Source organism: Harmonia axyridis, chromosome 2 (assembly GCF_914767665.1).
Source record: "Harmonia axyridis chromosome 2, icHarAxyr1.1, whole genome shotgun sequence".
In the NCBI taxonomy this organism is placed as follows: Eukaryota; Metazoa; Arthropoda; class Insecta; order Coleoptera; family Coccinellidae; genus Harmonia; species Harmonia axyridis.
The window spans coordinates 13548089-13562519 of NC_059502.1; the positions used below are offsets into that span (position 1 = coordinate 13548089).

General features: G+C 37.4%; 1 protein-coding gene across 4 annotated transcripts in view; it reads left to right on the top strand.

Annotated features, from left to right (window-relative positions):
* Positions 1-14431, top strand: part of LOC123672060 (SPARC-related modular calcium-binding protein 1) — a 35788-nt gene that overhangs the window by 17461 nt on the left and 3896 nt on the right. The window contains exons 2-4 of one of the 4 annotated variants that reach the window (XM_045606029.1): positions 10575-11301; positions 11994-12113; positions 14079-14260. In XM_045606029.1, the coding sequence (XP_045461985.1) occupies positions 10575-11301; positions 11994-12113; positions 14079-14260 (1029 nt within the window). The remainder of the gene's footprint in view (positions 1-10574; positions 11302-11993; positions 12114-14078; positions 14261-14431) is intronic. The other 3 variants (XM_045606031.1, XM_045606032.1, XM_045606033.1) reach the window with 3 other exon arrangements.

Below are 14431 nucleotides of genomic sequence, written 5' to 3' on the forward strand. Positions count from 1 at the left end.
GGAGAAGTTATTGACCGGGGATTCATTGTATAAACGCTGTGAATTTTGGAGATTGATTGTGAGAGAGAGTTTATTGGTGTTCTTACAATTTCAAGAATTGTTTGAACAGATCATTACTAAAGACCAAAGGGTGTTATTTTTAGAGCTATAGAACTTTGAATTGCAATAAAACAACGATGGACTATTCGATTGACATGAATTTTATTTATCCGCAAGATAATCTTGTGGCATTACATTTTAAATATGATTTCTGGCATATGACCGCCTCGGCAGGCTCGGGTGTAGTCCAATCTGGATACCCAATTTTCGATTACTTTTTCCATCATTTGTGGCCGTATATCGGCAATAACAAGGCGAATGTTGTCTTCCAAATGGTCAAGAGTTTGTGGCTTATCCGCATAGACCAATGACTTTACATAGCCCCACAGAAAGTAGTCTAGCGGTGTTAAATCACAAGATCTTGAAGGCCAATTCACAGGTCCAAAACGTGAAATTAGGCGGTCACCAAACGTGTCTTTCAATAAATCGATTGTGGCACGAGCTGTGTGACATGTTGCGCCGTCTTGTTGGAACCACAGCTCCCGGACATCATGGTTGTTCAATTCAGGAATGAAAAAGTTAGTAATCATGGCTCTATACTGATCACCATTGACTGTAACGTTCTGGCCATCATCGTTTTTGAAAAAGTACGGACCAATGATTCCACCAGCCCATAAAGCGCACCAAACAGTCAGTTTTTCTGGATGTAACGGAGTTTCGACATACACTTGAGGATTAGCTTCACTCCAAATGCGCAGTTTTGTTTGTTGACGTAGCCGTTCAACCAGAAGTGCGCTTCATCGCTAAACAAAATTCGCTTATGAAAATCGGGAACAACGGCACATTATTTACGAAATAAAATTGCACTATTTGCAAGCTTTGTTCAGGTGTAAGTCTATTCATGATGAATTGCCAAACCAAACTGAGAATATATCACTTGACAGCTGTTAAATCGGTTGCCATCTTGAACAGTAATGTCAACTCAAAGTTATATACCTCGTAAAAAAACACCCTTCATAATGAAAGATTAACAGGAACAAAATTTCATAAAACTTAAAACAACACTAAAACAGAATTAGGTAGGAAGTATTGTTGCAGAAGCAGTTTGAGTAAGTGAAATGCATAATGAATAGATCTAGAGTATTGTTATGCTGTAAAATCATTTTTTCATGTCTCTCGTTGTATTGCAGCCGTTTGTCTTTCAATGCTGAGCTCAACCGCATTAATTGCGTTCGATAACGATCGCCTGTGATTGTTTCAGTCAGTTTTAATAACTCATAATACACTACGCCGAGCTGGACCCACCAAATACGGAGCATGACCTTGGAACCGTGAATATTTAGTTTGGTCGTGGACGTGGAAGCATGGCCGGGATATCCCCATGATTTTCTGGGCTTAGGATTATCGTAATGAACCCATTTTTCGCCTCTAGTAACAATGCGTGGAAGAATCCCTTCCGTATTTTCCTTGCAAGTAGCTGTTCACAAGCAAACAAACGCCGTTCAACATGTCTCGGCTTCAACTCGTACGGCACCCAATTTCCTTGTTTCTAAATCATTTCCATGACTTTCAAGCATTTTGAAATGGCTTGTTGCGTCGTTCCCAATGATCCTACCAATTCTTGTTGAGAGTCTTGACCAAGTAATGCCTCCAATTCTGCATCTTCGAAAACATACTCTTTCCACCGTCATTCTAGTCTTCAACGTCAAAATCACGGTTCTTGAAGCTTTGAAACCACTACGTACGTTCTGTCAATAAAAATATTGTTGATCGTACGGAATATAAATTTTTTAACATTCAGAAATCAGACCTCAATTAACTTTTACAAATTAAAAATAATGAGACTAAAAAGACTAAAGAGGTAGAGAAATATTTCCTCTTTTTAGACTTAAAAACTTCTATATTTATAAGAAATCCGCCAGTACAAGGAATACTTATTCCAGTTGAAATAATTGGACCTTTCATAATATGTTTTGTTTTCTGACTGAGGCCAGTTCGATTTGCTTGGCTAAGATTGACTTTCCAGAACCTTCTGGATCTCCTCATTCAAATAATTTCCTTTCATTTGTCTGTACTTCTTTCATGAGTTTCAATTAATTTTTACTTCTCACTACTTCGTAAATATCTACTAAGCCTGTGTCTTCGTCATTTCCTAGTGTTTTTCTTGTTTTTTCAACACAATGTCTTGTCTGTTAATTATGTCCTTTCATATTGAATCCTTATAAACTCATGAAACTATACAGAAAAAGTACTTTTAAGTTGAACATGAACATTATGTTCTTACTATTTAGGTTGGTTCTTAAGGATTTTTCTCATTCTCTTAATAAAATGGGTTGTTGTTTCACTTTCATTTTTTGCAGGTCCATTTTTCTTCTTTGATTTATATATTAACTCACGAAACTTCAGCAATGGTGAAGTTTTAATTTCTGGTAGAATATTTAATCAATTTTCTAGAATTCTGCATAGCAATAGTATATGAGGTAATAAGCTCTTATAGCTTACAATAAAGTCTGATGTGTGTAGTTTTTGTTATTGTGTAAACCTTCAAATCATTTCAGTAGAAATTCAACACAAATTCAATTGGATGATGAATCTATAAATCTTTTGTTTCAAGATAAGGTTGACTTATAGACTAGTTGCAATTGTAACCTGACTACTAACAAAACTGTACTTCCTCCCACCTATGCCAGTTCAGAAGACCTAACAGGTAACACTCACAGATTAAAAGAATTAGGAAAACGATAACAAGAACAAGGTTAATGACAACAATAAATCTCCCTTTGTAACAGTTTCTTCGAAACTAAAAACACTCACAATCGATAATGGTTTCTGATATGGATCAAGCACCATGATATAAAACGACGTTATTGGACTTCTAAATCGCTTATCCCAATTATTAGAAAGTTTCAATACCGACCTGGACCGCATAATATACTATACAGCACACCTGTTTGGAATAGCAGCAAGAATGTAGACTTGACTTAAGAACTGCTCTTCGCGTCTTGAACACCTGGTTGCCATCGGCAGAGGAGATGTACCGTTTTACACCCTCAATTAACCGATTGTTACCTATCTCTTTTATCTCTCTATTGTCCTCTGCCAGTTGGTTATTATGAGTGAATTTGGGATACCGATGATCTCGAGAAAGGCTGTGCATTTATCATTTTGAACTGTATGGATGTTATAGGATTTTGTTTACAGATGGAACCTCTCTTGGCCCATTAGAATGATAGGTACTGTTATTATTCGATAATATTCGTGATTTATACTAGTATTTTTATATATTTAACACGATGGTTAAATATTTCATTTAAATATTTTGTGGAGGTATCGTGAATTCAATTTTCTGGTTGAGCCAACTGATGAAGGTCCATCCTCGAATTCGAGATTATCCGTCCGTTTAACCGTAAATACGATAACTCTCAAATGGAATGACCTAGAAACTTGAAATTTTCAGGATATGTTCGGATTTCGAATAGGTTGATTTCGTTAGTAGGCAAAATTCAATTTGGTGTTCGAGATTTTGTCTCCTGATGAATTTAAACAATGTATTTGATCGGAATTGAAATTGTAGAAAGATGTAGAATATCATTTTCGAGATGAATATGAAATGTCATCCTGATTGCCCCAGCAGAACTAGAGACAATTCATAAAGAATTCCCGAAAATATAAACAATAATTTAAGAAAAAAGTCCTATAAAAATGGGCCCGCAAACTCTTTCTTTTCGAGACACTGGGTGTTTCTCGTAGTCGTTTTTCTGTGATGCTTATAACAGTTTATCGAATTTTTATTGATCTTCCCTTCGCAAGATTTTCAACTTAAATTTGGCATAGATATTTCATTTTCATCATGTGATATGCTAATTTTGAATGCAAAATGCTTCTTGTAGTTCTGTCGTATCTGCTGCAGATTCCGAGGAAAAATTTTCAAATAATTTTCTAGTAATCCTCAGTAAAATCCAAATTAATATAAAGATCCAGTTAGAAAGTTGTGATGAATAAATTAATTGTGAGTTTTGGTGTTTATTTACCCAATCAGCACCAAAAATTGATAAAAATTCGATAAACTGTTATAATCCTAACAAAATACTACAAGAAACACCCTGTACCTCGAAAACAAAGCGTTTGCGAGCCAAAGTTTATAGGATTTTTTTTCTCCAATTTAGGAGGTTTCCATTTTCCTTTTAAATATTTTTGTATATCACTTAGTTTTGTTTCTGTCCTGATTTCCTTTGTTTCCAGCGATTAATTTAATTGTATAATATGTAAGAACTTTATCAGAGTTTAAAGTTTTCAAAATGAAATATCAATGTCAGGTCATTTGGATTGTTTATTTACCGAAATGAACTCCATTATTATTATTATTATTGGATGAATCATCAAGATATTGATTTTTTTATAAATAAATCATTTCATTGAGCCAAATTATACAGGGTGTTTCCAAATTAGACGTGAACCTTGGGGGACGTTGTTACATACCCTTCGAGATATTCTGTGTGAGAAAGAGGAAGAGAAGTTATTAAATATATAGTGAAATCTGCAGATTTCTTGTATATTTGATTTTCAAATAATTTTTCTAGTCTCAGATTCAATCCTTTTCGACATTTTTCATAATATGTCAAAACTTCGTGTACCCTACGCATATTACGAGGGCAATCCGATAAGTTTCTTCCTCAAGCAACTTTAACCAAACACAGTTGGCCAAACTATCATCGAAATTTTAGCAGAAAATATCCAGATTTCTTCGCCGACAGATAGCCTCTCTCCTCCTTTCTTTGTCTCAACCTTCATTCCGTTCGGAGTCGCACGATCTGAAGATTAAAAAAATTCCCAACACTCGAAGAACCTAAGAACGGGGCAGTCCATATAGGTCTGCCCTTCATTCTCGAATGACAGGCGAAGTAAATCATGTTCTTTTGTTTTCGCCTTGCCTGGCGACCTGCAGGCTGGCCGGGCGATTGGAACACTCCACAAATGTCGGGTCATCGAGATGCTATGAGGTGCTTCTTACAGGTGCGGATCGGGATATTTCTTAGCGTGTTAACATCTGGCCTGTGAGGCCTGATCCGTTGGGATCACTACAAGGAAGGAGGCAAAAGGTTAACTTCAAATAATAATACAAGACAGAAATATTGTTAAATAAAAAGAAGGCTGTTACTTCCTAGTTCATTTATTTGGTAACTTGTTTCGCTCAAAAACGCCCGAGCATCATCACAGTCCCACTAAAAATACAAGAGTTTCCACATTATACAACTTCACACAAAATATCTTCTCACCTGAACTCTCAATTAGATTCGTCAATTATTAAAAAAGTACAGGAATTATATCTCAACATTAATCTCATATAAAATTCTTATCTTCTAAAATGGCCACAATTAAAATAGAAAATAAACAAGAAAACCAGAATCACAGAACAATAACGAAGTTTTTTAACATCTTTTCCTATAATAGATATTTCATCAAACAATCATTATCAAAATCTATGTGAGCATTCAACATCAAATTATTATTCAATTTTTATGTTTCAAAATTTCGAATTTTTCTAATTATCTTTTTATTTAATAATAAACAACTTCCTACATGGACATTATTATTTGTATTAGAAATATTGTTGGAATGAATTTTTTTATTATTATAATCTGGTAAAAAAGTCCTGAAAAGCAAAGAAAAATTCAATTTTATAATTGAACATAGTTGCCTTCGAGGGATATACTGCGCTTATAGCGACCTTCCAACTTTTCGGTACCATTTTTGTAGTACGATTTGTCTTTCGCTTCACAATAGGCCTCAGTTTCGGCAATTACTTCTTCATTGGCACTGAATTACTTTCCAGCGAGCATTCTTTTGAGGTCTGAAAATAAGGAAAAGTCGCTGGGGGCCAGATCTGGCGAATACGGTGGATGCAGTAGCAATTCGAAGCCCAATTCATGCAATTTTGCCATTGTTTCAATTGATTTGTGACACGGCGCATTGTCTTGATGAAACAGCACCTTTTTTTTCTTCAAATGGGGCCGTTTTCAACGATTTCATCTTTTAAACGATCCAATAACGCTATTTAATAATCGCTGTTGATGTTCTGGCTCTTTTGGAGGTAATCAATAAATATTATACCTTGCGCATCCCAGAATATTGCCATAACCTTGCCAGCTGACTGTTGTGCTCTTCCTCGATTTGGATTCGCTCCATCGTGTGCAGTCTACTCAGCTGATTGTCGATTGGACTCCGGAGTGAAGTGATCGAGTCATGTTTCATCCATTGTCATATATCGATGCAAAAATTCAGGTTTATAGCACTTAAACAGCTCCGAACACTTCTCAGAATCATTAACACGTTATTGCTTTTGATCGATTGTGAGCTGGCGCGGCACCCATTTTGCACATAGCTTTCTCATGTACAAATATTTGTGAATGATATGATGTACACGTTCAGATGATATCTTCACTATGTCTGCTATCTCGATCAACTTCACTTTACGGTCATTCAAAATTATATTGTGAACTTTTTTGAGTTTTTCGTCGGTGACAGCCTCTTTTGGGCGTCCACTGCGTTCGCCGTCTTCGGTGCTCATATCACCACGTTTAAACTTAGTATACCAATCAATGATGGTTGATTTTCTTGGTGCAGACCCCGGAAACTATTCATCGAGCCAAAATTTTGTTTCAACTGTATTTTTTCCCTTCAAAACTCCACTACGCAAATTTTCAGCATATAAATATGATAAGTTTTCCATAAACGTCACCATCGTGGTGAATCACCTGTATAAAAATATAAGTACATAAATTTTGTTGAACAATTTCTTGAGTTCACATCAACGTCTTTCTATTTTTCTCCAGAATAACTAGCTTTAAATCCTTGATTTGCTCCTCGAGTTCGTTTTCCCAGGCGACTCCTTGAAATTGAATTAACTTTAATGTTTTCCCGCCGAAACGAGGTTTCACTTCTACCCAATTTTCACGGACGATAAACAGTTTGGCGAGCAACGAGTTGACAGGAACGAACCAAATGTTTTGAAAAACGTTTACGCCAATCTTTCGTCAATGAGCCGTTTACTTTATTAAGTTTTTGTCTGCGCGGTCGAGCCAATTTCACTTCTGTGTATTCAAAATGTAATTACATTATCGCCGAAGGATTGACGTTTCTGTTTTTATTATACCGTAAATTGATTGGAATACTCAAAATAAATGTTTACATTGAAATTTTGTTCGGGCGAGAAAGTAAAAATCGCAACAGGATATAGGTCTCTCAAACTTGGTGGAGCGATCATGCGAGTTCATTGTTCGACTCTAAACATTTTGAAAAATAAATAGATATAACTCTCCGAAAATAGTAACTCGCGTAACAAATCCGGAAAGTATTGTTTCAGATAGTCATTTCTAATAATTATTAGTTATTTTCGTAACTAGTGTTGTAAATTATACCTTTCCACGCTTAACCTCAATTGAGTGTTGCGTTTCTCGAGTTAAGGGGTACACAAAGGAGCAATAACTATGTTATGACTTATGAATGCAACAATTACTTCTGTGATTTATCAAGAAAATGTAATCAAATTCTTTGAAACCAGTAGAAGATACTGCCTGGCAGAGAAGTATATCTCATCAGTTTTTATAAATTTTGTTGGAAAAAAATACCTCCTTAATTAATGAACAAACAACCGCTTGGAGTCTGAAGAACTACTTCAATAGTTTGTTGACAAAATGCAATTCCTCATGAACTCCCTGAATTATATTGGACTAGAGGTGATCGACGTATTTCTGAAATATTCTACTCTATTAAAGTCTGTGAAGGCCAAATTTCACTGCCTACAACCAGTCATGCCTCAGACATTTTCTACAGAAGGCCAAGAGAAATCAAAGATGTGATATTGTCCCTTGCAGTTTACATCAATTTGAATGAAAACTAGGGATAAGTTTCCCATGAAACTCCACGCCAAAAAGCTATTCACACATAATAATCCAAATGAGTACCTCGAAAACAAGTATTCGATGAACATTAAGATAAAGGTGTTTCCCTTTTTTGTAAATCGGTGTATTATATTGTTGCATTTTCAGTTGTAACCATTTCCAATGAAACGAAAGAATACGCTCAAAAATCTTGGATGGTTGCCCCACTCTTGAGTTTCTATTGCTTTATCCTTCGTATATAAATAATGGTTTCATAAGACCAGAGTTTTTATCTTACAACTAATTAGAGACTCCCAACTGGCAACATTCTATATGAGGAAGTAGGGCAAGATAATTTATCGACGAGTACTTCAAATTTGAATTGAATACGTTGAGAGCAGTTGCAATACTTCTCTATTTATTTATGGGAAAAAATCCTTCGTTTCCTTCAGACACGATATATTCCTTTAGAGTTTGCCAATGATGCCTTCAATATTTCACTACGTTCGAACGGTCTGAGTAGAACGACCTCTTATTTGTTTTATAATTTATCATTCAAAACTATTTATTGCATTGGTGAACAGTCATTATAAGAGCAATTATTTATTGGTAATTCATTACGACTTTTCTAAAGTTCTGATTCCGACGATTTTGTGAAAAATTAGCCACATTAAGAATTATAATATCTTGTATGAAAATTGAAAGCGTTTTGGAGTAGTAACATGAAGATACAAACGCGCATAAATAGATAGTAACTCGAACCATCAAATACATATTATCTCGTTTAGTTATTAGGATTAGTTTTTTTTAGTGTTGTTCATAACTCCAAATTTCATCTTCATTTACTTCTTCACTAGAAACTAGAAAACCTTCTCGTTTCAGACCTTAGAACATTTCCATCTGCTTCTTCAAGCTTCTCCAGCCAGAATATCTGTCGATATCTACTTCTTTATCTCTCTCCAACATTTCGACTCTTTTCGGCAATATTAACGAGTTACATTTGTTTGACATAAATTGCATCATAATGGATCCGATTCAAGTAGTCTCAAATTTCTCAGTATTATCCACTTGGTAGAATGACACAAAACATTTAAGACACCACAGTCGTTATTACATAGATCTCCTGAGGGTTTATGGACATAAATTGAGGTTTTCCATGCCTCAAGTTCAGAACCCCTCTTATCTTGCAGATATAAAATACCATACATTACAATAGGCAATCATGTTATGCTGAGGAACTGCGAAAGAGCATAGGAGGATAACACTAGCTAGACCTCAACCATTCGTAGGCTTGCTGAAGAAGTAAAAAGACAACAATTCAGTAACTGGAAGCCAGGGTTAAGAGATCCCTTCTGGAGAAATATACCTAGACTCCTTCAAGCTCTGCTAATCGTATATGAAAACATCAAAACATATTTATATTTGTGCAAATGTGGAGAACTGTGTATTCTAAGATGCATTCTCCTCGAAAGATCAGGTCTGAATTCTCACGAAGTCCTATTCGGGGAGCCTTGAAAATCACGTGTTTTCAGCCTGTCAGTTAAACATTGTGATATTGTAACAAAACGATCTGCTCAGAGAACGTGCGCAAGTAGATTCTAGTTTGTAGCATTTCATGAGCATTAGAACCGGTTACCGTACTCATAATTTATTATTTATTTTTTTCTATAGCTCTCATTGTATCTTCTGAGTCTCTCGGAGTACACACTAAGTTTTTGTTTCAGTGCGTCTAAAATTTGTTGAGTATTTTCCTTGTTTGGATCATACGTTGTATGTTGCCGGTGACGATCCATTATTATATTCACCATTTTTTGTAATTTTCTAGACGGCGAACCTTTTGCAAATTGGGTGAGCCTCCCAATATCTTGGCAGATGCTATGAACTTTGTCTTCTAGCCTTTTTTGCCAATGTAGTTTATTTTGTTGTTTTTCTCTGGCTGGTTGCTGACTTTTAGGTTTTGGCTTCACACCTAGCACTGTTGCTATTGAAAATGCTGCACAGTATGTGATGAGGTGTAATGATTCGAGATCATGGTAGTCAGAAAGATACTTGGGTATAATCTCCCTGTTGGTCATGACCAGAAGATGAGATAGTTTCTTGGATGTCCTCAATCTTGGCAGAATCGGTCGTCTCAATGGATCTGTGCCCTCAAATTCTATAACGCATCTATTCATTTTGGCAGATAATCGCTCCAGTAGTTCTCTTTGGTCTTTTTCTGGTTTTTGGACGGGTGCAGCATGTATATTCCGTCGTTGAGCATCACTTATTGCTATCACATCTGCGTTGTTTTGTTCCTCAGAGTTCATTTGTGCATTGATGTTGTGTTGGTTTTCAGCACAATCGTAGTTTTCTTCAATTGTCGTTTCGTTGTTAGTGAGCTTCCTATTCTGTAGCCTCAGTTGGACTTCATTTGTTATGGTGTTAAGTCTCTCATCGGGTACAAGTTTATTTCTCAATATGACCCGGTATTGGTCGGCTACTCTTTGCTCAGCAACTTGGAGTTCGGGATAGTTTCTGTGGAATTCTGCGAATAATTTTTATTTATTTATCATTATTATTATTACTACCATAATCTACTTCTAACAGATTCAACCAAAAACGAATCTTTCGCATTATTTTCCCAACTCTCTCTAACATTTTCTTTATCTTTTCCAGGACACTTGCAAACCGAAGGCCTGCGAGAGAAAAACAGAAAACGAGAAACCAGTGTGCGGCTCCGACGGCCTGACCTATCCCAACCGTTGTCACTTCGAGAAATCCCGATGCCAAAACGGCAACATCACCCTAATACGCAAGGGACCCTGCAAACAGCATCGGCCATGCTTCGAAGCCGTCGAATACGCCAAACAGCACCCAGGGTACAGCTTCAAACCCCAGTGCAGGCCGGACGGTAGCTACGCAGCATCCCAATGCCACCCTGACACCGGCTACTGCTGGTGCGTCACCCCCATGGGTGTCCCTCTACCCTTCACCTCCGTCCAGAGCAGAGACGGCGTCAAGCATAGGTGCGGCAGGAAGAATAAGAAGTCCAGGAAGCGGTCCCCTAGCAAAAAGAACCACGCCAGGCCCTGCACACTGGCTGATAAGTCCCTCTTCAACGGGAACCTCATCGGCATGTTCCTGGTGGAGTGGCAAAGGGAGAAGCAGACCTCAGCCTCTGCCAACGACTCCACCGTGATAGAATGGAAGTTCGCTGACCTGGACAACAACTCCGACGGTCTGCTGGACAAGACGGAGTACAAGGACCTGAAGAGGATGGTGAAGAAGGCGGTGAAGCCGAAGAGGTGTGGCAAGGGGTTCCTGCGCACGTGCGACCTCAACACCGATCACATCATCAAGAGGGACGAGTGGACGGATTGTCTCGCAAGGAACGGGATGGACGGTAGGTGTTAAATCCGGCCTGTATGGCTGGCTTGGTTAGTTCGCGGGCGAACTATGGTACGGAAGAGCGGTTTCCACCGATAGAGGACGCAGTTTTGGTATCAGTTGAGTTAGAAAGTTAGTTCGTTCTGGTTTCATCTCTTTTAATCTTCTTAAGCCTTAGACAATAGTTGAATCAGAGAATTCATTGACATATCAGGTTTGGGGAAAAGTGATATCGTATTATTCGCTTCATTTCAATGCTTTATGAAAATTATTAGATTGAATAACGTGTTGCCATCGAGAATTCAGCTTTATAAAGCCCATTTGGTAGAAGCCCTAGTCCCAATTGGCAAATTACTTGACAACCAACAAATTTGGCCTCAATTTAGTCCAAATTTGTACCCCTAAATCTATCTATGTAAAACTCTGTAGTTAGAACTAACGAAATATAAAAAAGATCACTTCACGATGAATTGGACTACCTATAGATATACAATAGTTTAGAACTAACGAAAAAAAATCAATTCACAAACTGCCACTATTAGGTTTGAGATTTAACAATCGTCAGTTATACTCACTGTTCAAGAGAATTTGTACTATAATGTCTGGTCGGTGGAGAAGCTCTTCCTTGCTGAATAACTAAAATGCGTTTCCTAATTGTTGATTGTAGTTAGGGATTGCATTCGCGTACTTTGTTTTGAACTTAAATAGTTTCTTTGCGTGTGTTCTTGTCGCTGAATCCAGAGGGGAGAGGAGGAAACGCGACCATCGACAGCGAGGAGGGTGAAGAGGAGATAGAGTCGCCGCCACACAGGTCACCACCTCATGGAGGTAGGTTATTGCACCTACTTATACCTACAGATTTATCTTGATTGATTGATTGATTTTTTTGGTGAATTTTTCAGTCATATGCATTTGTACAGTATAATAGAAGATTAAACCACGATTCAATAATGATAACTATTATTCCCGGGAATGTTAACGAACTCTTAGTTGCGTAAGCGACGAGGGTAATTCCAATGTATTAGGTGTACAACTTTGCTTCCGCCGTTTTGCAATAGATACCTGTAGCGGTAAGTTGCAGTCGAAAGAAATAGATCGTAGATGTCATACAATAAGCTTAGGTATTTGTAAACATAACGCCATCGGAATATTAGTCGATTTGTGCCTGCATCATAAAGTTATTCTTGATTAAACATGTCAGCTTACGAGCCAAAATCTCATAATTTGCGGGAGGTTTCAATTTTCAATATGAAGATATCTGCGGCTGAGGCTCATCAAATTTTCTCAAATACCTACCTATGGTGAGTCCGAAATTAGTGAAAGAATGTGCAGAGAGTGGTTTCAACGCTTCAAAAACGGTGATTTTGAGGTCGAAGACCAGAAGAGAAGGGTGGAAGAGAGAAGGTTTCCGAATTGCAGAATTGGAGGCATTACTTGATCAAGACTTGTGTCAAAATAAACAAGAATTGGCAGGATAATTGAGAGTGACGCAACAAGCCATTTCAAAACGCCTGAAAGTCATGGAAATTATTCAGAAACAAGCAAATTGGGTGCTGTGAGTTGAAGCCGAGAGATGTTGAACGGCGTTTGTTTGCTTGTGAACACGCTAAGATGGAAGAGATTTCTGCATCGCATTGTGAATGGAGACGAAAAATGGGTTCATTACGATGATTCCAAGCGCAGCAAATCATTAGGATTTCCCGGCGATGCTTCCACGTCTACGGTCAAACCGAATATTCACGGTTGCAAGGTCATGCTCAGTATTTGGTGGGACCAGCTCGGCGGTGTGTATTATGAGTTGTTAAAACCGACTGAAACAATCACATGCAATCGTTATCGGACGCAATTAATACATTTGAGCCGAGCATTGAAAGGCAAACGACCGTAATACAACGAGAGACATGATTAAGTGATTATACAGCATATCAATGCTCGACCCCATGTTGGGAAAGTGGCTAAGACATACTTGAAATGGGAAGTTCTACCTCACCCGACGTTTTCTCCAGAAGTTGCTCCCTCGGACTATCACTTGTTCTGATCAATGACACACGGCCTGGTTGACCAGCGCCTCCGGTCTTATGAAGAAGTAAAAAATTGGATCAATTCTTGGATCGCTTCAAAAGATCAGTTTTTTCATTGCGGGATTCGAACGGTGTCCGAAAGATGGGAGAAAGTAGTGGCCAGCGATGGACAATCATAATGGAATCATAAATGTATAACCAGTTATTACAATTGAGCCTCAAATTTCGGAAAAAAAAAGGCGGAAGCAAAGTTGTTCACTTATGTAATAATAGCAATAATTGCTAGTAGGATTATGTTATTGTCTTGTCTATGACTAATTTATTAATTTGAGTTTTTCAATTAAAAAAATTATTTATCAATAACGATAAAAACTGTTGTTGCTGCTGATAATTGGAAATTTTTGAAGGCTCATTAAATGTTCAATGTTTTCTATCATCTCAGAATGTTAGAGGTGGTACATGAGAGAAACCAGTTGTATTATGTGTAGCTTTTGTTAAACTGTTTCCTATCGCCACCCTGCAAACACTTGAGTAACTTGAGTTCGTTTTTTTGTGGTATCTAGTGAATTTTAGTACTGGGATAGGAGAGAGAATAATGATTATAAATAACATATCATTATTCCCCTAGGGAATAATATAGGGCCTTATAGAGCAATTACCTCAAATTTATCTTAGTCGTAGTTGAACGTCACCTATATTTCATCATTTCGGTATTAAATGTATTCGCAGACGTTCTTTTCATGAAGAAAATGATTTTTCACATCTAACCTAGGTTATTTCGATTCAGTTCTAAACCCAGATGGATTCCCGATCAATACAATTCATGATGATGACTCGTCGGAGGTACACGAAGAGGAACCCGCCAATTGTTTATCGGACAGGCAGACTGCATTTTCTGAGGGTTCGCATCTGCTGTACGTACCGGAATGTACATCTGATGGACGTTATCAAAAGGTAAGCAAAAAGATGAAAAAGATTTTTTTATTCGATTTTCAGATTCTGCACATTTCCAAAATGTAACATACATCGGTTACATCGTGAATTATAGCAACGTTAGGGCTAGATCTCAGAGTAATAAACATAGATAGAGGGAGCATAGTTCATTTTCAGTAAGCAAATTTTGTC